At 40.9% G+C, this 27,462-nt stretch overlaps 1 protein-coding gene and 1 long non-coding RNA gene across 3 annotated transcripts; both read left to right on the top strand.

Annotated features, from left to right (window-relative positions):
• On the top strand, nucleotides 1–24,068 carry LOC115206401 (protein mono-ADP-ribosyltransferase PARP14). Of its 2 annotated transcripts, XM_029773324.1 has the most exons (14): nucleotides 1–250; nucleotides 3,127–3,230; nucleotides 8,161–8,194; nucleotides 16,650–16,916; nucleotides 17,033–17,257; nucleotides 17,344–18,975; nucleotides 19,112–19,258; nucleotides 20,088–20,159; nucleotides 20,513–20,680; nucleotides 20,915–21,187; nucleotides 21,447–22,052; nucleotides 22,372–22,511; nucleotides 22,871–23,045; nucleotides 23,353–24,068. In XM_029773324.1, the coding sequence occupies exons 1-14, from the start codon at nucleotides 67–69 to the stop codon at nucleotides 23,634–23,636; spliced, it is 4,311 nt and encodes a 1,436-aa protein (XP_029629184.1). In that variant the 5' UTR covers nucleotides 1–66; the 3' UTR covers nucleotides 23,637–24,068. The 2 variants fall into 2 exon arrangements, with proteins under 2 accessions (XP_029629184.1, XP_029629194.1); XM_029773334.1 differs by lacking the exon at nucleotides 16,650–16,916.
• On the top strand, nucleotides 8,451–9,368 carry LOC115206409 (uncharacterized). Its single transcript, XR_003880796.1, has 2 exons — nucleotides 8,451–8,851; nucleotides 8,933–9,368. It is a non-coding gene; the product is annotated as an uncharacterized LOC115206409 (long non-coding RNA).
• Nucleotides 24,069–27,462: the final 3,394 nt, after the last annotated feature.

Raw genomic sequence — 27,462 nt, forward strand, 5'->3', positions numbered from 1 at the left:
CGAAAGTGAAACTACAACCAAGACGGCCACCCTGCAGTAAATTTGTTCGGTTCGTGTCCAGCAGCAATGGCAGAAGCATACTTATTTTCCGTGCTTGTTGAGCTCGAAGGAAACCCAGATATTCCTAAACTTAAAAACAAGTTGGTTGAATATTTTCTAAGTAAAAAGTCATCCATCGGCGATGATTGTCTAGTTGAATATGACATCTCAAAAGGACAAGGAGCAGTTGTGCGGTTCCGGACTGCAGAGGGTAAGTTATAAAAAGTCCAGTAATTTTTTCCACCAATTAGGTTATGATGTTTTATCATAGATATTCTAAATAATGGAAAGTAATCCAAAAGGCTGTTATGAAAGTTAATCTAAAAAAACATCAAATATGAAATAATACCAAGTAAGAAGCCCTTCATTCTCATTCCATTCAAATTGGAAAATCGTATGTAAATCAGCATTTTTGTTTTTGTTTTTTAAACTACATTTACATTTTACATTTTAGTCAATTAGCAGACGCTCTTATCCAGAGCGACTTACAGTAGTGAATGCATACATTTCATTTCTACTACTGTAGGGCATGACACTGTTCTTGTAAAACAAAAGTCTTTCACATGATTTCAAAGAAAAAGTGAAGCTGTATTTAAATACTAAACACGTGTTGCGTGTTCTTTCTAGTTTCACATTGAGTATACTTGGCAGACAGGTACATCGTGGGCTCAGCTTGTTTATCTTGATGAAAACCATGATAAATCTGAAAAACAAGTTAAGATATTGTATAATGTTACATTGTTAATTATTAAGCGAGCTGCTCTCTATTTTAATTTTATTTATTTACTGCCATGCCTCTTTGTTGTTTCCTTTTAATATGTTTATTTTGGGTCACCACTCTGAACAAAAAATGATCTGCTTGAACTGGCCAACCAAGAGATCAAGAAGGAGCTGGCTCTGGACCCTTTTTCTAAAATATTTTATGAGATTAGAGAAGACATTAGGAGGGATCATAGACCATTCCTTGATATGGAATCTTTCCAGATCCTTGATATCCTTCCTCTGTGCATATGGACTGCCCTCTTCAATTCAAACCACTGGTTTTCAATGGGTTTGAAGTCCGGAGACTGAGATACTGAACAGAACTATAAATGCAACATGCAACAATTTCAAAAATGTTACTGAGTCTCGGTTCATATAAAGAAATCACTACATTTAAATAAATAAATCAGACCCTAATCTATGGATTTCACATGATTGGGAAAACAGATGTGCATCTGTTGGTCACAGATACCTTAAAAAAGGTAAGGGTGTGGATCAGAAAACCAGTCAGTATCTGGTGTGACCATTTGCCTCATGCAGTGCGACGCAGCTCCTTCGCATAGAGTTGATCAGGCTGTTGATTGTGGAATGTTGTCCCACTCCTCTTCAATGGCTGTGCGAAGTTGTTGGATATTGGCAGGAACTGGAACATCCTGTCGTACACGTCGATCCAGAGCATCCCAAACATGCTTAATGGGTGACATGTCTGGTGAGTATACAGGCCATGGAAGAACCGGGACATTTTCTCCTTCCAGGAATTGTGTACAGAACCTTGCATGGGGCCATGCATTATCATGCTGAAACATGAAAGAAACATTGTTCAAACTGCTCGCTCACTCAACGCCATATACGTGGTCTGCGGTTGTGAGGCTGGTTGGAGGTACTGCCAAATTTTCTAAAATGACATTGGAGGCAGCTTATGATAAAGAAATTAACATTAAATTATCTGGCAATAGCTCTGCTGGACATTCCTGCAATCAGCATGCCAATTGCACGCTCACATCTGTGCCATTATGTTGTGTGACAAAGCTGCACATTTTAGTGGCTTTTTATTGCCCCAGCACAAGGTGCACCTGTGTAATGATGAGGCTGTTTAATCAGCTTGTTGATATGCCACATCTTTCAAGTGGATGGATTATCTTGGCAGAGGAGAAATGCTCACTAACAGGATGTACAAAATATGATAGAGAAGCTTTTTGGCATATGGAACATTTCTGGGATCTTTTATTTCAGCTCGCGCAACATGGGACCAACACATTACATGGTACTTTCCAGTGCAAAATGTCTTTGTACTTGGTAACATTCATTATTATTAATAATAATAATAATACATGTTATGATATGGGGGGGGGGGGTTTAGTGTTAGGACATAGACAAGAAGACTACCACACACTTCAACACTCCATCCCCAGGTGACTGCACCAACCGGGTCACAGGCTGTGCTCTGCAAAGAAGCCTAATAAGCATAACAGGTGGTAACAATCAGGATGATTGGCATTCTGTGACCAGAGGCCTCTTGTCCAGCCAGTGCTGGTGTTGTTTTTTTGTTACTTACCCTCTTTAGTTTAGCCATGCCTCTTTGTTGTTTTCTTTTTATATATAATTTTTTGGGGGTCACCACTTTGAACTAACAATAATCCGCTTGGATTTGCTGACCAAGAGGTCAAGAAGGAGCTGGCTCTGGACCTAAGGCAAGGTTGTTGTCTCCTGGGTACATGCATTCAATACCTGGTCGCATACGCTTACCTCTCACATTTATGCACACATCACGTCAGGTTACAGACCATGTAGTTAGGCTTAATATTAATAATAATGACAATAATAATAAGAATAATACAATTTCAATGCAATTATATGTTGCATCCTTAATGGGTTAATACCATATACACAAAGCTAGAGTGATCAATAAGACATATATTATTGAATTGTTTAAAACAGACTATTTATAATTCCCTTGTATAAACAGTGATAAGAAATCTTTCAAGATATCCCTCATTCTACATAATATTATAAACATGGTTAATACTATCTTTTGGATGTCATGGACTGTCTGTCTTTGCATATAGAATGCTGTCTATGAATTTGAGAGGGGTTACATTTGGCCCCATTGCTCGTCTTTACAACAAAACAAGTGACATGGACCCCATTTTGCTGTTTTTCAAATGTCAATGTCTTTAACCTGAGGGGAATTGCTACAATTTCCTCTCCCCTGAAGTAACTATTTGATATTATACTAAACAGTCCCATGTCTGTGATTTTTCTTTACTAGTTTCAAACTTTGAAGCTTTATTACAAGGCAAAAGTTATTTTGTTTTCCACACACAGCGAGGCAGATGGTTCTTGAAAAGCAAGAACACAAGATCAAGTTGGATCAAGGTGTGCTTAAACTGATTCTTCGTCTACCATCAGATGAGGTCACAAGTGCACAGGTAAACTTGGCCCCTCCTGGATAGTCGTTGCATTCCCGGCAGACAATATTGCAGACATCATCATCTGCGCAGTCAGGCATCAGATTGCTATATCATATGATGTGGTTAGTGGATATGTTCAACACCTATCCAGGAGTTGTGTGATCTGATAGGCGTCTGCAAAGTAGTCACCCTGGAATGCGGCCACTATCCAAGCATGCATTTCAGACCCTCTAACAGCTTCAAGGCCACATTCACTGCTGCTGTCTTTTTGTTCTGAATCATATATACAGTAGTGTGATATTGACAGTAAATGTGTTTTACTGAAGATTTGCTGGATTACATGTACAGTACCAGTCAAAAGTGTGGAAACATACTCATTCAGGGGTTTTATTTTTAATATTTTCTAACTGGGTAGAATAATACTAAAGACATCAGAACTATGAAATAACACATATGGAGTCATGTAGTAACCAAAAACGTGTTAAACAAATCAAAATATATATATTTGAGATTCTTCAAAGTAGCCACCCCTTGCCTTGATGACAGCTTTGCACACTCTTGGTATTCTGTCACACCTCAGGATATGACCCAGATGCAGACACAGGAGGCGGATAGTACAGTTCTCAGATAATTTATTTTAATCACAGGGCAGGCAAATGGCAGGTCGAGGACAGGCAGAGGTTCGTGATCAGGTCAGTCAGGCAGGTACAGGACGGCAGGCAGGCTCGGGGCCAGGGCAGGCAGAATGGTCAGAAGGGAAGAACTTGAGAAACGGGAAAGCACGCTGGTAAGACCTGACAAGATGAACTGGCAACAGACAAACAGAGAACACAGATATAAATACACAGGGGATAATGGGACAGATGGGTGACACCTTGAGGGGGCTGGAGACAAGCACAAAGACCGGTAAAACAGATCAGGGTGTGACACATTTTCTCAACAAGCTCCACCTGGAATGCTTTCCCAACTATCTTGAAGGAGTTCCCACATATGCTGAGCACTTGTTGGCTGCTTTTCCTTCACTCTGCAGTCCAACTCATCCCAAACCATCTCAATTGGGTTGACTTCATGTGATTATGGAGGCTAGGTCATCTGATACAGCACTCCATCACTCTCCTTGGTCAAATAGCCCTTACACAGTCTGTTGAAAAACAACCAGATGGGATGGCGTATCGCTGCAGAATGCTGCAGAACACCATCACACCTTCTCCTCCATGCTTCACGGTGGGAACCACACATAATGAGATCATCCGTTCAACTACTCTGCGTCTCACAAAGACACAGCGGTTGTTACCAAAAATATCAAATTTGGACTCACCAGACCAAAGGACCGATTTCCACCAGTCTGGTGTCCATTGCTCGTGTTTCTTGGCCCAAGCAAGTCTCTTCGTCATATTGGTGTCTTTTAGTAGTGGTTTCTTTGCAGCAATTCAACCATGACGTCCTGATTCATGCAGTATGCAGTCTCCTCTGAACAGTTGATGTTGACATGTGTCTGTTACATTTATCTGAGGTGCAGTTAACTCTAATGAACTTATCCTCTGCAGCAAAGGTAACTATGGGTCCTCTTTTCCTGTGGCGGTCCTCATGAGAGCCAGATTTATCATGGTGCTTGATGGTTTTTGCGACTGGACTTGAAGAAACTTTCAAAGTTCTTGACATTTTCCAGATTGACTGACCTTCATGTCTTAAAGTAATGATGTACTGTCATTTCTCTTTGCTTATTTGAGCTGTTCTTGCCATAATATGGACAAGGTATTTTACCAGATAGGGCTATCTTCAATATACAGTTTGTCAGAAGCTTACATACACCTTAGCCAAATACATTTAAACACAGTTTTCACAATTCCTGACATTTAATCCTAGTACAAATTCCCTGTCTTAGGTCAGTTAGGATCACCAATTTATTTTAAGAATGTGAAGTTTACTTCAGCTTTTATTTATTTCATCACATTCCCAGTGGCTCAGAAGTTTACATACACTCAATTAGTATTTGGTTGCATTGCCTTTAAATTGTTTAACTTGGGTCAAACGGTTTGGGTAGCCTTCCACAAGATTCCCACAATAAGTTGGGTGAATTTTGGCCCATTCCTCCTGACAGAGCTGGAATAACGGAGTCAGGTTTGTAGGCCTCCTTGCTCGCACACGCTTTTTCAGTTCTGCCCACAAGTTTTCTATAGGATTGAGGTCAGGGCTTTGTGATGGACACTCCAATACCTTGACTTTGTTGTCCTTAAGCCATTTTGCCACAACTTTGTAATATGCTTGGGGTCATTGTCCATTTGGAAGACCCATTTGCGACCAAGCTTTAAATTCCTGACCGATGTCTTGAGATGTTGCGCTTTCTTTACCACACTTTCTGTGTGGGTGGACCATTTCAGTTTGTCCGTGATGTGTACGCCGAGGAACTTAAAACCTTCCACCTCCACTACTGTCCCGTCGACGTGCTGTTTCCTGAAGTCCACGATCATCTCCTTTGTTTTGTTGACGTTGAGTGTGAGGTTATTTTCCTGACACCACACTCTGAGGGCCCTCACCTCCCTGTAGGCCGTCTCGTCGTTGTTGGTAATCAAGCCTACCACTGTACTGTTGTCTGCAAACTTGATGATTGAGTTGGAGGCGTGCATGGCCACGCAGTCATGGGTGAACAGGGAGTACAGGAGAGGGCTGAGAATGCACCCTTGTGGGGCCCCAGTGTTGAGGATCAGTGGGTTGGAGATGTTGTTTCCTACCCTCACCACCTGGGGGTGGCCCGTCAAATCCAGGACCCAGTTGCACAGGGCGGGGTCGAGACCCAGGGTCTCGAACTTAATGACAGGTTTGGAGGGTACTATGGTGTTAAATGCTGAGCTGTAATCGATGAAGCATTCGATGAGCATTCTTACATAGGTATTCCTCTTGTCCAGATGGGTTAGGGCAGTGTGATTGCCAGGGTGATTGTGATTGCGTCGTCTGTGGACGTATTGGGGCGGTAAGCAAATTGGAGTGGGTCTAGGGTGTCAGGTAGGGTGGAGGTGATATGATCCTTGACTAGTCTCTCAAAGCACTTCATGATGACGAAAGTGAGTGCTACGGGGCAAGAGTCATTTAGCTCAGTTACCTTGGCTTTCTTGGGAACAGGAACAATGGTGGCCCTCTTGAAGCACGTGGGAACAGCAGACTGGGATAGGGATTGATTGAATATGTCCGTAAACACACCAGCCAGCTGGTCAGCGCAAGCTCTGAGGACGCGGCTAGGGATGCCGTCTGGGCCAGCAGCCTTGCGAGGGTTAATACATTTAAATGTTTTACTCACGTTGGCTGCGGTGAAGATGAGCCCGCTGGTATTGGTAGCGGGCCGTGTCAGTGGCACTGTATTGCGCTCAAAGCGAGCAAAGAAGTTGTTTAGTTTGTCTGGGAGCAAGACATCGTTGTCTGCGACGGGGCTGGTTTTCGTTTTGTAATCCATGATTGACTGTAGACCCTGCCACGTACGTCTCGTGTCTGAGCCGTTGAATTGCGACTGTACTTTGTCTCTATACTGACTCTTAACTTGTTTGATTGCCTTGCAGAGGGAATAGCTACACTGTTTCTATTCGGTCATGTTTCCGGTCGCCTTGCCATGATTAAAAGCAGTGGTTTGCGCTTTCAGAGTTGCGCGAATGCATTTACATTTACATTTACGTCATTTAGCAGACGCTCTTATCCAGAGCGACTTACAAATTGGTGCATTCACCTTATGATATCCAGTGGAACAACCACTTTACAATAGTACATCTATATCTTTTTTTTTTGGGGGGGGGGTTAGAAGGATTACTTAATCCTATCCCAGGTATTCCTTAAAGAGGTGGGGTTTCAGGTGTCTCCAGATTAACTCTGCTGTCCTGGCATCGTGAGGGAGCTTGGTCTTGTAGCAGATGCGAGCTTCAACTGGAAGACAGTGGAGTGTGCGGAGGAGCGGGGTGACGTGAGAGAACTTGGGAAGGTTGAACACCAGACAGGCTGCGGTGTTCTGAATGAGTTGTAGGGGTTTGATGGCACAGGCAGGGAGCCCCGCCAACAGCGAGTTGCAGTAATCCAGGCGGGAGATGACAAGTGCCTGGATTAGAACCTGCGCCGCTACCGCTGCCGCCGAATGCTGCCATCAATCCACGGTTTCTGGTTGGGTTAGGTTTAATAAAATCTTGTCTGATTTCTTTTGATTTTTCCCATGATGTCAAGCAAAGAGGCACTGAGTTTGAAGGTAGGCCTTGAAATACATCCACAGGTACACCAACAATTGACTCAAATGATGTCAATTAGCCTATCAGAAGCTTATAAAGCCATAATTTTCTGGAATTTTCCAAGCTGTTTAAAGGCACTGTCAACTTAGTGTATGTAAACTTCTGACACACTGGAATTGTGATACAGTGAAATAATCTGTCTGTGAACAATTGTTGGAAAAATTACTTGTGTCATGCACAAAGTAGATGTCCTAACCGACTTGCCAAAACTATAGTTTGTTAACAAGAAATTTGTGGAGTGGTTGAAAAACGAGTTTTAATGACTCCAACCTAAGGGTATATAAACTTCCGACTTCAACTGTAGCACCCGTACCTTGGCACAACACAACTTATTTGCTCAAACGCATTAAGAAGGAAAATATTCCCACAAATTGAAATGCATTCCAGGTGACTACCTCATGAAGCTGGTTGAGTGAATGCCAAGAGTGTGCAAAACTGTCATCAAGGCAAAGGGTGGCTACTTTGAAGAATCTCTTTTGATTTGTTTAACACTTTTTTTTTAGTTACTACATGATTCCAAATGTGTTATTTCATAGTTTTGATGTTTTCACTATTATTCTGCAATGTAGAAAATAGTAAAAATTAAGAAAAACCCTTGAATGAGTATGTGTGTCCAAACTTTTGACTGGTACTGTATATTCTATGGACAAGCCCCATCAAACTTAACACATGATTTTTATGTTTAGGAAATACTATCTGCTGTCAACTCAGGCAAACAATGTAAGTACAAAACATTTAACTTGAGGTCAATATGGGAGAGGGTTAGGATTATTATAAATTATTGTATTATAAAATGGGTGGTTTGAGCCCTGAATGCTGATTGATGAAAGCCGTGGTATATGAAACCGTGTACCACAGGTATGACGAAAAATAATTATGTTGGTAACCAGTTTATAATAGCAATAAGGCACCTCAGAGGTTTGTGGTATATGGCCAATATGTCACGGCTAATGACCGTATCCAGGCACTCCGCGTTGTCATGCATAAGAACAATCCTTAGCCGTGGTATATTGGCCATATACCACACCTCCTCGAGTATTATTGCTTAATTAGAAATGTGTTATTGGAAGAGAATGATGTCATCTCCTTTTACAAAAAATTAACATGGGGACTCATGGGATATTATGGGAGTGGTTGCCTGTTGCCTTTCTCATATGCCTGTTGCCTTTCGCATATGCCTGTTGCCTTTCTCATATGCCTGTTGCCTTTCTCATATGCCTGTTGCCTTACTGATATGCCTGTTGCCTTACTGATATGCCTGTTGCCTTACTGATATGCCTGTTGCCTTACTGATATGCCTGTTGCCTTACTGATATGCCTGTGGCCTTACTGATATGCCTGTTGCCTTACTGATATGCCTGTTGGCTGGAATGTAAGGTCTGTTGCCTTACTGATATGCCTGTGGCCTTACTGATATGCCTGTTGCCTTACTGATATGCCTGTTGGCTGGAATGTAAGGTCTGTCCACTTAGATTTTATATCAGTCAAAACAGATTGAGCCAAGGGTTATTCAATAGATCTCATTCAACTTTGGACATATAGACGGATGCCAAGTGTAATATTCAGGCACACTGAAAACATTTGGATGTTCAGTCAACTTAAAAAATATCAAGGCAACCAGCTGTAATGCAATTTCTAATTTACTCAACTTTGTGGGAGGAGAATTCTACAATAATACATTCCTGAGTTGTCTCAACACATTTGCCAAAGATAAGCAAACTAGAAAATTGTATCGCAGCTGGTTCCATTGATTGTTTAAATGTTGACTCAACTTTTGATTAAGTCCTCTCAACTTAAAATATGTAAGGATATCATGAGCTGAACTATACACTTTAATTTCCATGAACTATGATATAGATGTTTTTCAACTATGGAAATAATTTTGTTATTGACAGATGGCAGAAATATATATATATATTTTTTTTTTGGGGGGGGGGGGGGGTTTATGACAAGTATGTTAAAGTCCCCTCTGACTCATCTTCCATTTCAGTCATGATTCAATTAATGGACCAGACATCTAGAACCTGTTTTAAACCAACATTCCATTCCATGTGCTCTGTGTCATTGCCAAACAATGAAACAACGTGTTTGGCATGGCAAGGAGGGGAATGTTAGCACGTACAGCCTGGATTTGTTGTTGCCGGTGATCTCTGGTGAGGACCTGCCTTACAACAGGCCTACAAGGCCTCAGTTCAGTCTCTCTCAGCCTATTTCGGACAGTCTGTGCACTGATGGAGGGATTGTGCGTTCCTGGTGTAACACGGCAGTTGTTGTTGCCATCCTGTACCTGTCCCGCAGGTGTGATGTTCGGATGTACCGATCCTGTCCAGGTGTTGTTACACGTGGTCTGCCACTGCGAGGATGATCACCTGTCTGTCCTGTCTCCCTGTAGCGCTGTCTTAGGCGTCTCACAGTACGGACATTGCAATTTATTGCCCTGGCCACATCTGCAGTCCTCATGCCTTCTTGCAACATGCCTAAGGCACGTTCACGCAGATGAGCAGGGACCCTGGGCATCTTTCTTTTGGTGTGTTTCAGAGTCAGTAGAGATGAAAACTTAAGACACTAAAGAGGCATAACTGTGACCTTAATTGCCTACCATCTGTAAGCTGTTAGTGTCTTAATGACCGTTCCACAGGTGCATGTTCATGAATTGTTTATGGTTCATTGAACAAGCATGGGAAACAGTGTTTAACCTGTCTGGAACACCTGGGACATCAGCGTCCCACTCTACTTAACAGCCAGTGCGTGGCGCGAGATACAAAACCCTTAAAAATGCTACAACTTCAATTTCTCAAACATATGACTTTTTTACACCATTTGAAAGATAAGACTCTCCTTGATGTAACCATGTTGTCCGATTTCAAAAAGGCTTTACAGCGAAAGAAAAACATTAGATTATGTTACTAGAGTACCCAGCCAGAAATAATCACACATCCATTTTCCAAGCAACTACATGCATCACAAAAAACCAAACTACAGCTAAATGCAGCACTAACCTTTGACAATCTTCATCAGATGACACTCCTAGGACATCATGTTACACAATACATGCATTTTTTGTTCAATAAAGTTCATATTTATATATAAAAACAGCATTTTACATTGGGGCGTGACGTTCATAAAATATTTTCCCTCTGTGAATCAGCACTACAATTTACAAAATTACTAGTCAAAAACGTTTATAAAATATTAAACTGTCATTCAAAGAATTATAGATGAACATCTCTTGAATGTAACCACATTGACAGATTTCAAAATAACTTTACTGGGAAGGCACACTTTGCAATAATCGGAGTAGTGAGCTCAGAAAAATACACTAGGCGATACAGATAGCCGCCATCTTGGAGCATCTAATATATTATATAGCATTATAAATATTAACTTACCTTTAGTAGTCTTCATCAGAAGGCACTTCCAGGAATCCCAGGTCCACAACAAAAGTTGTTTTGTTTGATATAATCCATAATATATGTCCAAATACCTCCATGTTGTTCGCGCGTTACGTTCAGCTACTCAAAATGTCGGTACCGCGCCGAAAATCTCAGGACGAACTGTCAAAAAATATATATTTACGTTCGTTCAAACATGTCAAACGTTGTAAAGCATCAATCTTTAGGGCCTTGAGAACGTGAAGATTCAGTAATATTTCAACCGGATGGTTCCTGTGTCTTGAAAAACGTTTTGGTACGGGGCAACCTCTCGCGTGGGCGAGCACCTATGACGCGTTGGCCTTCCCTGGGTGACCAACTTCCCAGCCCTCTCATAAGGTCTCTGTTCATCGTAGATACCTCAAACAACTTTAGAAAGAATGTCGACATCTAGTGGAAGCCTTAGGAAGTGCACAATGATTACCACGTCACGGTGTGTTCAATAGACAATGACTTGAATAGAGCCCACACATCCAGATTTCCACTTCCTGGTAGGATTTCTCTCAGGTTTTTGCCTGCCATATGAGTTCTGTTATACTCACAGACACCATTCAAACAGTTTTAGAAACTTTAGAGTGTTTTCTATCCACATATACTAATTATATGCATATTTTCGTTTCTGGAAAAGAGTAATAACCAGTTTAAATCGGGTACGTTTTTTATCCGGCCGTGCAAATACTGCCCCCTAGCCCCAAGAAGTTTTAAACCCTTTACAATGAAGATCGGTGAAGTTATTTGGATATTTACGAATTAGCTTTGAAACACGGGGTCCTGAAAAAGAGAGCTTTTTTTTTTTGCTGAGTTAATATATTGTGGTAAACCGTGGGGTGTTGGGTTGAGCGTGCAGAGATTGACACAGAGACAAGGAGGCTTTAGTCCGCAAAAACAACAGAAAATAAATATAACAAAAAAAATCACTTAGGTTTCGCTCGGTCCTTCTTCTCTACTTTTGCTTGGTGTCGGTCTCTCCCCGTTCTCTCCCGCAGTGTGCCACCGTGTTCCTTTTATTTGGCCTCCACGGCTGGTTGGCACTTTCCTCTAATTACCTCCACTTAGAGCTGTCCGTGTCGGGGTGCCCAGCTCCCGTATTCCCAGCAGAGGGAGCCAACGTTGCCTCACGTACCTCCCCTCTATTACCATCCCCCGGGGTAGACCTCCTGGAATACGACCCCCCCCCCCCCCCCCCCCCCCCCCTAGCCCTGACTTGGAGGGAGGCATGCTCAGGGCTAGGCTTGCATCCCTCCTGGATAGGGCGTCCGCATTGCCGTTCTGGGCCCCTGACCTGTGGATGACAGAGAAAGAGAATCGCTGTAAGGACAGGAACTAGCGGGTGACATGGTCATTCGTGTCCTTACCTCTTGCCATCAACACAAGGGGGGCATGGTCAGTGATTATGGTGAACTTCCTCCCAAGGAGGTAATACTTGAGGGTGTCCAGTGCCCACTTCACGGTGAGGCACTCCTTCTCGACAATAGAGTATTTATTCTCCCTCGGGAGGAGCTTCCTGCTGACATAATGCAGCGGGAATGTGTATACTCATCTTCTTTTATTTGGCAGAAAGAAGGAAAACAAAAACACACGTATACAAAAATAACGATGATAACATTCTTGTCAGGCACACAGCTAAACAAGAAACAACTACCCACAAATCCCATAGATTTAAATAGGACCTTCAATTAGAAGCAACTAGGAGCAGTTGCTTCCAATTGAAGGTCAACCCAACAAACACCACATAGAAATAGACATACTAGAACACAACCCAACAAACCCCGAAACACTCTAAACAAACACCCCTCTTAACCTCTCTAGGGTATGTGGGACGAAATCGTCCCACCTAATCAACAGCCAGTGGAATCCCGTGGCTCGTTATTCAAATACCTTAGAAATGCTATTACTTCAATTTCTCAAACATATGACTATTTTACACCATTTTAAAGACAAGACTCTCGTTAATCTAACCACACTGTCCGATTTCAAAAAGGCTTTACAACGAAAGCAAAACATTAGATTATGTCAGCAGAGTACCCAGCCAGAAATAATCAGACACCCATTTTTCAAGCTAGCATATAATGTCACAAAAAACAAAACCACAGCTAAATGCAGCACTAACCTTTGATGATCTTCATCAGATGACACACCTAGGACATTTGTGTTACACAATACATGCATGTTTTGTTCAATCAAGTTCATATTTATATCAAAAAACAGCTTAGCATGTGACTAGCATGTGACGAGCATTCCCACCGAACACTTCCGGTGAATTTACTAAATTACTCACGATAAACGTTCACAAAAAACATAACAATTATTTTAAGAATTATAGATACAGAACTCCTTTATGCAATCGCTATGTCCGATTTTAAAATAGCTTTTCGGTGAAAGCACATTTTGCAATATTCTGAGTAGATAGCCCGGCATCACAGCTATTTTGACACCCACCAAGTGTGTCACTCACCAAACTAAGATTTACTATAAGAAAAATTGGATTACCTTTGCTGTTCTTCGTCAGAATGCACTCCCAGGCCTTCTACTTCAATAACAAATGTTGGTTTGGTTCAAAATAATCCATAGTTATATCCAAATAGCGACGTTTTGTTCGTGCGTTCAAGACACTATCCGAAGGGTAAAGAAGGGTGACGCGCCCGACGCGTTTCGTGACAAAAAAATTCTAAATATTCCATTACCGTACTTCGAAGCATGTCAAACGCTGTTTAAAATAAATTGTTATGCAATTTTTCTCGTAAAAAAGCGATAATATTCCGACCGGGAAACTCTGTTTTAGTTCAAAGACATTATCCTCAGATCGACCACTATCCAAATGCGCTACTGTTTTTCAGCCATGGCCTGCAAAGTCACCATTCATCGTTCTGGCGCCTTCTGAGAGCCTATGGGAGCGTTAGAAAATGTCACGTTATGCCAGAGATCCCCCGTTTTGGTTAGAGATGATCAAGAAGGCCAAGAAATAGTCAGAGAGAGCGCTTCCTGTTTGGAATCTTCTCAGGTTTTGGCCTGCCAAATGAGTTCTGTTATACTCACAGACACCATTCAAACAGTTTTAGAAACTTTAGGGTGTTTTCTATCCAAATCAAACAATTATATGCATATTCTAGTTACTGGGCAGGAGTAGTAACCAGATTAAATCGGTTACGTTTTTTATCCGGCCGTGCAAATACTGCCCCCTATCCCCAACAGTTTAAACAGCTTGGAAAATTCCGGAGGATTATGTCATGGCTTTAGAAGCTTCTGATAGGCTAATTGACATAATTTGAGTCAATTGGAGGTGTACCTGTGGATGTATGTCAAGGCCTACCTTCAACCTTAGTCCCTCTTTGCTTGACATCATGGGAAAATCAAAAGATATCAGCCAAAATCTCAGAAAAAATTGTAGACCTCCACATGTCTGGTTCATCCTTGGGAGCAATTTCCAAACGCCTGAAGGTACCAAATTCATCTTTACAAACAATAGTACGCAAGTATAAACACCATGGGACCACGCAGCCATCATACCGCTCAGGAAGGAGACACGTTCTGTGTCCTAGAGATGAACGTACTTTAGTGTGAAAAGTGCAAATCAATCCCAGAACAACAGCAAAGGACCTTGTGAAGATGCAAGAGGATACCGGTACAAAGGTATCTATATCCACAGTAAAGCGAGTCCTATATCAACATAACCTGAAAGGCCGCTCAGCAAGGAAGAAGCCACTGCTCCAAAACTGCCATAAAAAAGCCAGACTACGGTTTGCAACTGCACATGGGGACAAATATTGTACTTTTTGGAGAAATGTCCTCTGGTCTGATGAAACAAAAGTAGAACTGTTTGGCCATAATGACCATCGTTGATGTTTGGAGGAAAAAGGGGGAGGCTTGCAAGCCGAATAACACCATCCCAACCGTGAAGCACGGGGGTGGCAGCATCATGTTGTGGGGGTGCTTTGCTACAGGAGGGACTGGTGCACTTCACAAAATAGATGGCATCATGAGGTAGGAAAATTATGTGGGTATATTGAAGCAACATCTTAAGACATCAGTCAGGAAGTTAAAGCTTGGTTGCAAATGGGTCTTCCAAATGGACAATGACCCCAAGCATACTTCTAAAGTTGTGCCAAAATGGCTTAAGGACAACAAAGTCAAGGTATTGGAGTGGCCATCACAAAGCCCTGACCTCAATCCTATAGAAAATTTGTGGGCAGAACTGAAAAGGCGTGTGTGAGCAAGGAGGCCTACAAACCTGACTCAGTTACACCAGCTCTGTCAGGAGGAATGGGCCAAAATCCAACTTATTGTGGGAAGCTTGTGGAAGGCTACCTGAAACGTTTGACCCAAGTTAAACAATTTAAAGGCAATGCTACCAAATACTAATTGAGTGTATGTGAACTTCTGACCCACTGGGAATGTGATGAAAGAAATAAAAGCTGAAATAAATCATTCTCTCTACTATTATTCTGACATTTCACATGCTTAAAATAAAGTGGTGATCCTAACTGGCCAGAAACAGGGAATTTTTTAGAGGGTTAAATGTCAGGAATTGTGAAAAATGTGTTAAACAAATTGTAATATTTTAGATCCTTCAAAATAGCCACCCTTTGCCTTGATGACAGCTTTGCAGACTATTGGCACTCTCAACCAGCTTCACCTGGAATGCTTTTCCAACAGTCTTGAATGAGTTCGCACATATGCTGAGAAATTGTTGGCTGCTTTTCGATCACTCTGTGGTCCAACTCATCAAAAACCATCTCAATTGAGTTGAGGTAGGGTGATTGTGGAGGCCAGGTCTTCCGGTGCAGCACTCCATCACTCTCCTTCTTGGTCAAATAGCCCTTACACAGCCTGGAAGTGTGTTGGGTCATTGTCTTGTTGAAAAACAAATGATAGTCCCGCTAAGACCAGATGCGATGGCATATCGCTGCAGAATGCTGTGGTAGCCATGCCGGTTAACTGTGCCTTGAATTCTATATAAATCATTGACAGTGTCACCAGCAAAGCACCCCCATACCATCACACCTCCTCCTCTATACTTCACGTTGGGAACCACACTTGCGGAGATCATCTGTTCACCTGCTCTGCGTCTCACAAAGATACCGCGGTTGCAACCAAATCTCAAATTTGGGCTCATTTCCACCGGCCTAGTGTTTTGTGTTTCTTGGCCAAAGCAAGTCTCTTCTTATTATTGATGTCCTTTAGTAGTGGTTTCTTGGCAACAATTTGACAATGAAGGCCTGATTCATGCAGTCTCCTCTGAACAGTTGATGTTGAGATGTCTGTTACTTGAACTCTGTGAAGCATTTATTTGGACTGAAATCTGAGGTGCAGTTAACTCTATGAGCTTATACTCTGCAGCAGAGGTAACTCGGGGTCTTTCTTTCTTGTGGCGGTCTTCATGAAAGCCAGTTTCATCATAGCGCTTGATGTTTTTTTCCGACTGCAATTGAGAACTTTCAAAGTTCTTGAAATGTTCAGAATTGACTGACCTTCATGTCTTAATGTAATGATGGACTGTCGTTTCTCTTTGCTTATTTGAGCTGTTCTTGCCATAATATGGACTTGGTCTTTTACCAAATAGGGCTATCTTCTGTATACCACCCCTACCTTGTCACAACACAACTGATTGGCTCAAACGCATTAAGAAGGAAAGAAATTCCACAAATTATCTATAAACAAGGCACACCTGTTAACTGTCCCCACTTTTGTTTGTCCATGTTGGACTGAAGCCTGTTGGATATGCATTGCCTACATTTCATCCTCAGCTGCTGTTGTTCCAAAAGACTTACCTGAGAGTGGGGATGGAGAAACAGCCTGTCCTGAGGACAGTGCAAGTGCAGCAACAGATAAGACAGAGCTGCAATCCACCTCAGCAGTGTTGGGAAACATTCAGGAGAGTATGAACCAGTCATTTCTGGAGATGTTGGTAGAGAACATCATGAATGCCCAAACCTCAGCTTCTCCTACTGCATTCAGTCTGGAGATCCTGCCTGACATCAGTATGGCTGTAGTGACTTTCAAAAATGTAAAAGGTAAACAATAAAACTGGGGGGTGGTGTAGTGTCCCTATTATTGTCACATCTTTGTTCAGTCATTGAAACCTAAGCAATATCTTAAGCGCATAATCTACCCTGTTCTTATTTGGCAGATACTGAGTACTTTATATCAAACTGCACCAGCCACAAGATATTCAAGCAGAAAGAATTATCAGTAAAACTACTGGAAATCACAGCAAAAGTGAAAGATGAAAGCATACCTCCAAATTACAGTTCAGACCATCTCCCTCTGTACTATGAAAAAGAAGGTGAAGTTGTCGACATTGAAATGTGTGAAGAGGACCAATCCGCTATTATCACTTTCCAAGATCCACACGGTAAATGGTCATTCTTATACTCTATGTTGTGACAGAGTTTTTCATAATGCAGGATGATATATTGACAAATATTTCTGTGTAATTAGCTGTTCACAGAGTCACAAAAAAGCACCACGATGAGAAGCAGCCTATCAAAGCTTTCCCATGTTATGAATCTCTGGGAACGGCCCTGTATGACAAAGATCAACCCACATTGAAACTCCCAGCTGCCTTCACTGAGAACATCGACCAGTCCATTTGGAGATACCTTTATGACAATCAGGAAGCTACTGCGACCATCAACAAGATTATGGCGGAAAACTTCTGCAAAGTAGACCTGCAACACCATACTGTCCAGTTAAGGCCCCTACCATCTCTACTCAAACAGAAAGATGTCAAAGCCAAGCATGTCCAGCAGTGGAAGGACACTGTCAAGGCTACCTTCACTCAAGCCTTGTCTAAATTCAAATCCTTGGAGCTGCATGTACAGGACTGTGCATGGGAGGAGTCTGAAAAGGAGATCTGCAAGGCAATGTCTGGTGAGGCAGTGGTTGTAGTCCCTGATAAGGCCAAAGGTGCACTCATAGTGGTGGGCTTGGTAGATGAAGTAGATAGGCTCAGTCAGTCACTAAATGAAATCATGGACAAGATTGCCAGAATAATTGAGAGGGAGAAGACTAGCAAAACAGAGGAGCTCCACCTGCCTCCATCAATCTACCATGTAATTTTGCAAGATGGTCTGCAAGGCAAGATTGCAGGTGAATACCCAGAACTGAAGATGGCATACAACCGTGAGAGCCAGAATGTGATCTTAACAGGCTTAATGCAACAGGTGTGGGGTGCTAATAGGAAGATTATAGATGGGATGTCGGCACTGAAACGGAAGAAGGTGGAAGTGAGCAACTATGTCCTTGAGTTTCTGCAGGAGGAAGACCAAGAAAAGCTTAGCAACTCTCTTTTCACGTCACAGAGTGTTAATGCAGCACTGGAAATAGATAGAAATGGAGTGGAGCTCCTAGCTGTCTCAGACCTGGCCTTGAGCGAAGCAAAAAGCCAACTTGAAAAATGTTTGGTTTCCAAGTACATAGATGTTGAAGACTCCAATGTCCTGGAGATGTCAGGGTGGAAGGACCTTACCTCCCGTTTGGAAAAAACATACAACATTTTGTCTAGGACTTTCATGGTGAAGACGTCTGGTGTCCATCCAAATATAAAAGTGGTAGTGGCTGGCAATACGGACATTGTCAATTCAGTGCAAAAGGAACTTGGTGGCTTCTTATTTCAAAATGCTCCAGTTGTTGAAATTCTTCCGATTAAGTCAAACGCCATTGTCAAATTCATCCAAGAAAAAAAGAGTGCTTGGTCCAATATAGTCAAAGGTGGAGTAAAGGTTTCTTTCCAGGATGGGGCCATTTGCCTTAGTGGCATCAGGGTTCATGTCTCTGACTGCTTGACCTTATTTAAAGACCTGGTATCATCAACATACTTTGATACTTTACAAGTCCCCGAACCTGGAGCAAAGAAGTTCTTCCAGGACGAGGAGGCCATGTATGTTGAAGCCGTCAAAATTAAGACAGCCTGTGTAGTCCAGCTGGTTGATGAGATGCATCTGGTGAACAATGAACAGACAGTCCAGGCTATGGAGGAAATGGTGCCGAATGAGTTTGGGAACCATGGGGGAAATAATCTGCAACAGCATCTGGCCATATCCACAGATACCCAGAGAGCGCAGACCAAAGGTATTACACTGTCTGACACAATGCCAACTTTCTCCTCCTTGATTTTTATCAGGAGGAGCTTATTCTTTTCTGAAGTCAAAGATGATTTATATGCTATTATTTATCAGCTTTTACACCATTTTTATCCTACTGTTAGGGATTTTCTCTAAGATCACTTCAAGCTCAGGGATGCATGAGACAACGATGGGAGGGGTGGTTATACAGGTCGTCACAGGAGACATAACCAAAGAGACTACTGACGTCATCGTCAACTCCACCAATAAGACCTTCAACCTTAAGACAGGTACATCCAACTTTACCTCTGTCCCACCTGAGGTTCCCTGTTTTAGATTAAACGTTCAACAACAGCAGTTTTATTGGTTTTATCAGTAGGTTATATTGAGGATTCAATATGCATTGGATTCAGCAAGTCATTAGTTGTGTCACCTCCCACTGGGCTCACACTGGTTGAATCAATGTTGTTTCTACGTATTTTTTATTAAATTACGTTGAACCAACGTGGAATAGACGTTGAATTGACTTCTGTGCCCAGTAGGCTGTAATGTGCAACAATGTAGTTTATCTTAATTCTCAATTACTAACACAGATAATTAAGTCTCCCACTTTATTTGAACATTACCCTAGAGATGGTTTATGTTCAAATTACTATCAGCAAATTGCTCAACTGACTCTCAACTGTTTAAATGACTATCATCTAACCTTAACCCTAAGTTGTTGCATATTTGCAGAGTTGCAGTTGATTGTTTATTGATAGTTTGCAGAGTTGCAGTTGATTGTTTATTGATAGTTTGACCATAGTTTGACCATAGTTTGATAGTTTGACCATAGGGGATCATCCCAAAAAAGTGGGACCAAAATGTATTTTCCAATAACAACCTGCCTGGTGAAGATACCAATATTTGTGACTCCAAAAGAGAAGCTTGACTGACCCTATCTTAATAATAATGGGATTTTCCAAATAATTGGCACTGCATACTCAGTGTATTTGGTCATTATAGTGAAACATAGTGTAGCATCCCTTAACTAGGAAAGATATGTCATTCATGCAGTCAAGACCAATACATGCGGAGGTGTGTACTTTTAAAAAACATTCTTCTCTTATTCTTTTCCAGGGGTGTCGAAAGCCATTCTGGATGCGGCTGGTCCTACTGTGGAGGCAGAATGTCAACAACTCAGAAAAACCAGTTATAATTTTGTCACTTTGTTTTTATTTATTTTGAGAAACTTCTACCCCAAAACTCTGCATGAATGCAACCATGTGGCAAAATTGGGTTACGGTATACTTCTGATTTGAGAAATTAGTTTGCACTGCCACTAATATGCTGGTCCGGGAAATGCTTGTCCCTTATAAAATTCAAAACATACCCTTATTTTTCTTGATTTACATACACATTTGTATGGAATCTAAATATGCTATTAGAGTCAAGATTCTGGCAATTAGGCCATTTTTCTACTTACCGAGAGTCAACTCTTTGTCTCTGCGTGCAGTATGAAGTATGTGTTATATTAAATAATGACCCACAAACTATATTTCCAGGTGACCAGCCAATGATTTTGACCGAGCCAGGCAACCTGCAGAGTAAGAAGATCCTTCACGTGGTTGGCATCAGTGACCCTCAGAACATCCACGAGTGTGTCAAGGATGCACTTAAAATATGCGCAAGGAAAGACTTCAAATCCATCTCATTTCCTGCTCTCGGCACAGGTGAGTCACACAAACAGAGAACATGACTGACTGTATAAAGAGTATAGGAGAAATATCAAATAACATTGATATAGCATTTGTTAGACAGAATAACACTTTACTTAAAGCCTAATGCTTTTTTACTTCTTATAAGCATGTATGAACCTTTACAAAGTAGTGTTATATTGAATCCCAATTCTAATTCAAACAGTTACAATTTCCATTTGAATTCCAATTCATATATACTTTTTTAAGGCCAAGGCAATGTACAGGTGAGCCAGGTGGCGAACGCCATGTTCGATGCACTGGTGGAAGTGGTGGGCAAGAAGTCAGTGAACACCTTGAGGCTGGTCCGGATTGTCATCTTTCAGAGTGCCATGCTGACTGAATTTTACAACAGTATGCTGAAAAAGGAAGGCAGATATGCTCAGGAAGAGGAGGACACTGATGCACAGGAGGCGGGCACTGCCCTTCAATATCAAGGCAGCCTGTTTAAAGCCTTTGATAACATTGGCACCAAAATAAAATGTATGGAATGCCTTTATTACCTTAAGTATATACCGTATGCATAATATATCTAATAAACATTTTGGCTTCGCTTAGTTTCTTCATTCTGTTTTACAAGAAACATTTATTTCAATATATTGCATGATTAATTAAACACTATCAATGTCAATTTGTTTGTTTTCTGTTTACATTTTTTTTTACAGAAACAGTTTTAGATAAACAGCTGCATTAACTGGGACTTGCATTTACAATCTGTTACAATCTGTTCATATTCTTACAGCAATTTTCAAGAGGAGTAAAGGTGGTAAGCCACAAAAGCATGAGAGATTTGTCTTCATGGATAAAGAAGTGGATCCGGCTTGTTTCCACATCTGTGGGGATTCTCAGGCTAAAGTAGATGAAGCCAAGCAGTGGGTCAAGGACCTGATCTTGAAGGACCAAGACAGCTCCATCATCACTGACGATGCCATCATCAACTTAACCACTTCTGACCGCCAGCGCATTAGTAACATGATCAACACCATGGAAGTGAGAGTGGAACAGGAGTCATCTAAAGCCAAGCTGACTATAGAGGGCATCCCCAAAGATGTGCTCAAAGTTACTTCTGAAATCCAGAAGATGCTCCAAAGGATCCGTAGTGAAGAGGAACTCAATAGGAGTGCTGAGCTAGCCAGCACCATGGTGGAATGGCAGTACCAGCACCAGGGGGGGCAGTACCAAAGCTTCGACCACATCCACAACTTCCATCTGGAGCAGGCAAATGAGACCAAGAAGCAGCATGTGGAGGTCACTATCCAAGGTCAGATGTACAAGGTCACCCTGCCAAATGGGCCTGCGACAGATAACCATGGCAACAGCCTCGATATCAGACGCATTGACAAAGCAGGTACCTATCCTTTTGGCCTTACATGTAAACTTGATCAACAATTTTCAAAAAATCAATACACCACATTCACATTCTCTAAAGTGTTCTCTTGGGAGTTTATGATTGGCTAAGATTGATATTGATGCATGCGTATTCCAATAACTTTTATTTTGATATTGCTTGCTCATTAGCTATGGTCCTCTTGGTTGGGAGTAAGCCATGCATACACATGAGGATAGCATTCCCACTGTTGTATTCCCATAATAGTACTAACAAGAATTTACAACAATGTAAAGCCAGTGTGTTTGTCTGACCTTCATTATTCAACTGTATTCTCCAGCTCATGACAGTCTTCCTCAGTATTGGGATGCCATGCCAGACAACTCTTCATGCCAGTCCTTCCCCATCCAGCCAGGAACCTCTGAGCATGATGAGGTCCTAGGCCTGTTTCAGGCCACTTGCCAAAACACTGTTCTAAAGGTATCTATCTCTGCTGCTAAATGTATTTCAACACAAGTTAAATGAAGAGGTGCAATTAAAAAAGACAACTCTGAGATCTCTCCACTGTCATATCACCAAGAATCTCACAATCCTCTTCAATTCCACCCCTTGTTACATACACATTCTTGCTGGGCCTGTCAAATGGAATGGTTACAGTTGTTATAGTGTAATCATTTGACCATGTTAATGGAATGAGTTGTGCTTTTTAATCCAGATCTAGGCTTAATCTGGGTTTTGAAAATCCAGATTAATATTAGGGTAGGACATCTAGCTGTATTGACAGTCTTTTACAATGTTTTTTTTGCATATGAATGTGTGGTTTTTCCCCCTTCCTTCAGATTGAGAGGATCCAGAACCCAAGCCTGTGGAGGAATATCCAGATCAAGAAACAAGAAATGGATTCCAAGAACAGGCACCAGAACAATGAGAAGAGGCTGTTCCATGGAACTTGCCCCCAATTCATAGATAGAATTAACGCAAATGGGTTCAATCGGAGCTTCGCTGGGAAAAATGGTAAGATGTACAAAATGACAAACACCATAGTTATAAAGTAGAGCCAAAAACGTCAGTTTTTATATGAGTGGTACAAAATCAGATCAAATGATAAACAGGTATGAGTATTAGGAAAGTGTACTGATTTTGGTTTTGCCACTAATGTAGCAACTACATCTGCAACAGACTGATCACTCACCAACGAAAGTTAGGCTAAAATAATGAACGCTAGTTAGCCAGCTAGCTAAGTTCTCTGACCACCTCCTACCACTCAGCAGAAGTCTATAGATCATTTATGAGATGATAATAATGTCATCGCTTTTTGCAGCGGCAGCGTATGGAAACGGCACCTACTTTGCAGTTGAGGCCAGCTACTCTGCCGATGACACATACTCAGTCCCAGATTCCCAAGGGCAGAAGCACATGTACTTGTGCCATGTTCTGATTGGAGATTTCACAGAAGGACAACAAGATATGATTGTGCCTCCAGCTAAAAGCAAATCAACTACTCAACTCTATGACAGCGTGACAGACGACCCAACAGCACCATCCATGTTTGTTGTATTCAACGACATCCAGGCTTATCCTGCGTACTTGATCACTTTCATCTAGACATTAAAAGGAGCATTTACTATCTTACTATCATGAGTATAACTTTTCATCTGCTTCTTTAAAAAATATTAGGCTTTCCCTGTGGTTATAGTTCTCTTTTACAGATTATTATATAGCAAATCAAGATTACTTTTTTTTCTCAATAAATCAGGATCCACTGTGTTTACTTACAATTTTGGTTCATGTACAGTATGTGCATTTTCAGAACGCTTAGTACAAAAATCTAAACGGATAATAAAAAAAGCTGTTTCAAGACTAAGCACATTTTCAATTGACTAAGTACAACACACAAAATAATAGTAACTTTTTTGCCAAACTTAATCAGTTCCATCTATAATACATGTTCATAAAGTAATTACTCTTCACAATGCAATGCTCAAATGACTTGATATGATTGTCTTCTAATTGATTAAAACACAGTTTACTATTACTTAATCCGACTGTTCTTACTTGATAATCACTTAACCGTTTGGTGAACCTATAGATTTTAAACTGGTTTGTCTACTACAGACTGAGAACTACATAATGAGAATGTAGGTTTCTAAAGTAGAAACATATAAAGCATGATATATATTGTAATGGACCGTGAGTAAGCATTTCACTGTTAGTCTACACCTGTTAACGAAGCATGTGACAAATAGCATTTGATTTGAAGTAATGTTATGATGATGACTATTATGATTTTACTTGACAGTAAGTTTGACAAAATCTGATATTGTGCCACCCGTGGTACACCCTATCAACAACAGGTGAAATATCAAGAGCGCCAAATTTGAAACCAATTAAATGTCATAATTCAAATTTTTCAAACATACGACTATCTTACACCCTTTGAAAGATAAACAACTCCTTAATCTAACCACGTTGTCCGATTTCAAAAAGGCTTTACGGCGAAAGCATAAAGTTAGATTATGTTAGGAGAGTACATTGACAATAGCTGTGTGTAATGTTTTGTCAATTCAAAGACAGGCGTCACCAAAACCAGAAAATCAGCTAAAATTATGCACTAACCTTTGACAATCTCCATCAGATGACACTCCTATGACATTATGTTAGACAATACATGCATTTTTAGTTCTATCAAGTTCATATTTATATCCAAAAACAGCGTTTTACTATGGCGTTGATGTTCAGGAAATCGTTTCCCTCCAATAACCGCCAGTCAAGTCAGCACAACAAATTAAATAATTACTATTCGAAAACCTTGGTAAAATATTATATTGTCATTCAAAGAATTATAGATTTACATCTCTTGAACGCAACCGGCTTGCCAGATTTAAAAATAACCTTACTGGGAAATCACACTTTGCAATAATCTGAGCACTGCGCCCAGAAAAATACGCTTTGCGATACAGACTAACCGCCATGTTGGAGAGATCTAAAATCGAAAATACTATGTAAATAATCCATTACCTTTTGATTCTCTTCATCAGATGTCACTTCCAGGAATCCCAGGTCCATAACGAATGTAGTTTTGTTCGAAAAAGCTCATCATTTATGTCCAAAAAGCTCCGTGTTGTTAGCACATGATCTATGCCCGCCGGTCTTCACTTCATGAACGAGGGGAAAAAAAATATTTACGTTCGTTCAAACATGTCAAACTTTGTATAGCATAAATCATTAGTGCCTTTTTTAACCAGAACATGAATAATATTCAAGGCGGACGATTGCGTTCTCTTTTAAAACGTATTGGAACGAGAGTACCCAACATGAACTCGCGCGCCAGAGTCTAATCGGCCATCACCGTTCCATGGCTCTTGTTCGGTCAGATCTCACAGTAGAAGACTCAAAACACTTTGTAAAGACTGGAGACATCTAGTGGAAGCAATAGGAAGTGCTCAAAGATTAATAAGCCCCTGTGTGTTTCAATGGCATAGGCTTAAAGGTAATTCAACACATCAGGTATCCACTTCCTATCAGAATTTGTCTCAGGGTTTTGACTGCCATATGAGTTCTGTTATACTTACAGACACCATTCAAACAGTGTTTTCTATCCAAACCTGAACAATAATATGCATATTCTAGCTTCTGAGTTGGTGTAGGAGGCAGTTAAAAATGGGCACATATTTTTTTCAAAATTGTCAATACTGCCCCCTAGCCATATGCATCCTCTATAAAGTCAACAGGTATCCAAAACGAAGTTGGTGGTGTCTTTATGGTGGGGGGTTTCATACTGTTTTACTAAAATTGCATTGGCCACTACAGTACTGTAATATATGTAATTTACGTAGCAGGCACTTTAACCAAAGTGATAACACTGAGTCCACACATTTTTGTGTGTGACCCCAGTTGGTATTGAACCCACAACTCTGGTGTTGCTAGTGCCATGCGCTTACTAACTGAGCCACACAGGACCACAACAATGCATACAGTATATACACTACAATACAACACATGATTGCAATACAGGTAGAAGGTGTATGATTGCCATCCCCATAACTGTGCCACCCTCCTTCAGGCCATGGATAAGGATAAAATGACATCAATCCAGACCTATGTCAGGATTGGATTCGCGCAGCCAAAAGGTTTTTCCCCAGGTGCATGAACAATTAGGACGTTTACTGCAATGGCAAAATGCTCAGGACAGGCTTGATGCAAACTAGTGCCTGCTAAACATTGTTTCTTTCATTCATTAAAATGTTTTCATTTGATTAAAGTACACCAACTATATGTTGTAATTACATCTGGACAATATATTTATTTTGCCTGTAGAAATGATGGAAATTAGATTTCCAGTCAATTTTGATGGGGAGTGCAAGTGTATTGCCTAATGTGAAAACTGTGTAATGTGCTGTAGCATATTACATTCAAATGGCAATTTTGCTATTCGATTAACTGGTTATTAAAACAACTAATTTGAGAAAACACAGTATCATTATGTTCTGTTTTGGTGATTAAATCCATTAATATTTCATATTAATGTATATTTTAGATCAATTGTTGTGTGGTGAAAGATGTCTGCATTACAAGTGTTATCAGTTTGGAGTTTTGTACTGAGTTTTTAAAACTCACCACACACTTGTTAAAATAACATAAAAGAGATTTTAAAAAGCTAACTCGCCACAGGTTTGAGTGAGAATAGACACTAGGGGCTGGATTCCATCCCTATCACCGAAGTATCGCGGAAGATCCGTGTTATAGCTCGATTGAAATTTAAAGGAATGTTACCTTAACATTTTAATACAGATTTTCTGCGATACTTCCTCAATACAGATTGAATCCAGCCCATAAATTATACTTTGAGCATAGTATAACTTATACTTTGAGTCAGGTAGAATGTAAAGAAAAATCTGTTGATAGTTAGTAGACTATATCTACACTTGTGTGGCTATCAAAAGGGATTCAGTTGATGTTTGAAAAACTACACTAATATTCTTTAGTAAAACACCAAGCAAACAAAATGAACTGCCAAACTCCATTGATGTATTTTAACTCGCCATAGGTTTAAGTGAGAATGGAAACCAAGTACATGTGTACTGAACATTACTTTATGGTACAGACATTGATGCATTTGCCCAATAAGCACTTGTTGTCTCTCAAATTGTTACAGTTGTTGGTTAGCTAGCTAGCGAACGTAAACCATATTAGAATAGACTTGACATGAGTCGAAACACCTCAAAACAAGATATGGTATCAAAAACAAGATACAGCTAGCTGAAACAAGAAATCTACAATTCACCACACAACAGCTTCTTGTCATTGATGCTAGCTATCTTACCATTCATAATCATAACAACACACAGCCTTTAGCTTCAGTTCCAAGTACATCATTGCTGTGATATTGTCAACACACCCGTCTATACTGCAGCTTGAGCTGTGTGTCCAA

The sequence above is a fragment of the Salmo trutta genome, chromosome 1 (genome assembly GCF_901001165.1).
Source record: "Salmo trutta chromosome 1, fSalTru1.1, whole genome shotgun sequence".
Lineage (NCBI taxonomy): Eukaryota > Metazoa > Chordata > Actinopteri > Salmoniformes > Salmonidae > Salmo > Salmo trutta.

Excerpts from the sequence above, each read along its gene's own strand:
- LOC115206401 (XM_029773324.1), top strand. The coding sequence starts at position 67 with ATGGCAGAAGCATACTTATTTTCCGTGCTTGTTGAGCTCGAAGGAAAC. Across the intron at positions 3,231-8,160 it reads ATGAGGTCACAAGTGCACAG|GAAATACTATCTGCTGTCAA; the intron begins GTAAACTTGGCC and ends TTTTATGTTTAG. Across the intron at positions 16,917-17,032 it reads GACTTTCAAAAATGTAAAAG|ATACTGAGTACTTTATATCA; the intron begins GTAAACAATAAA and ends CTTATTTGGCAG.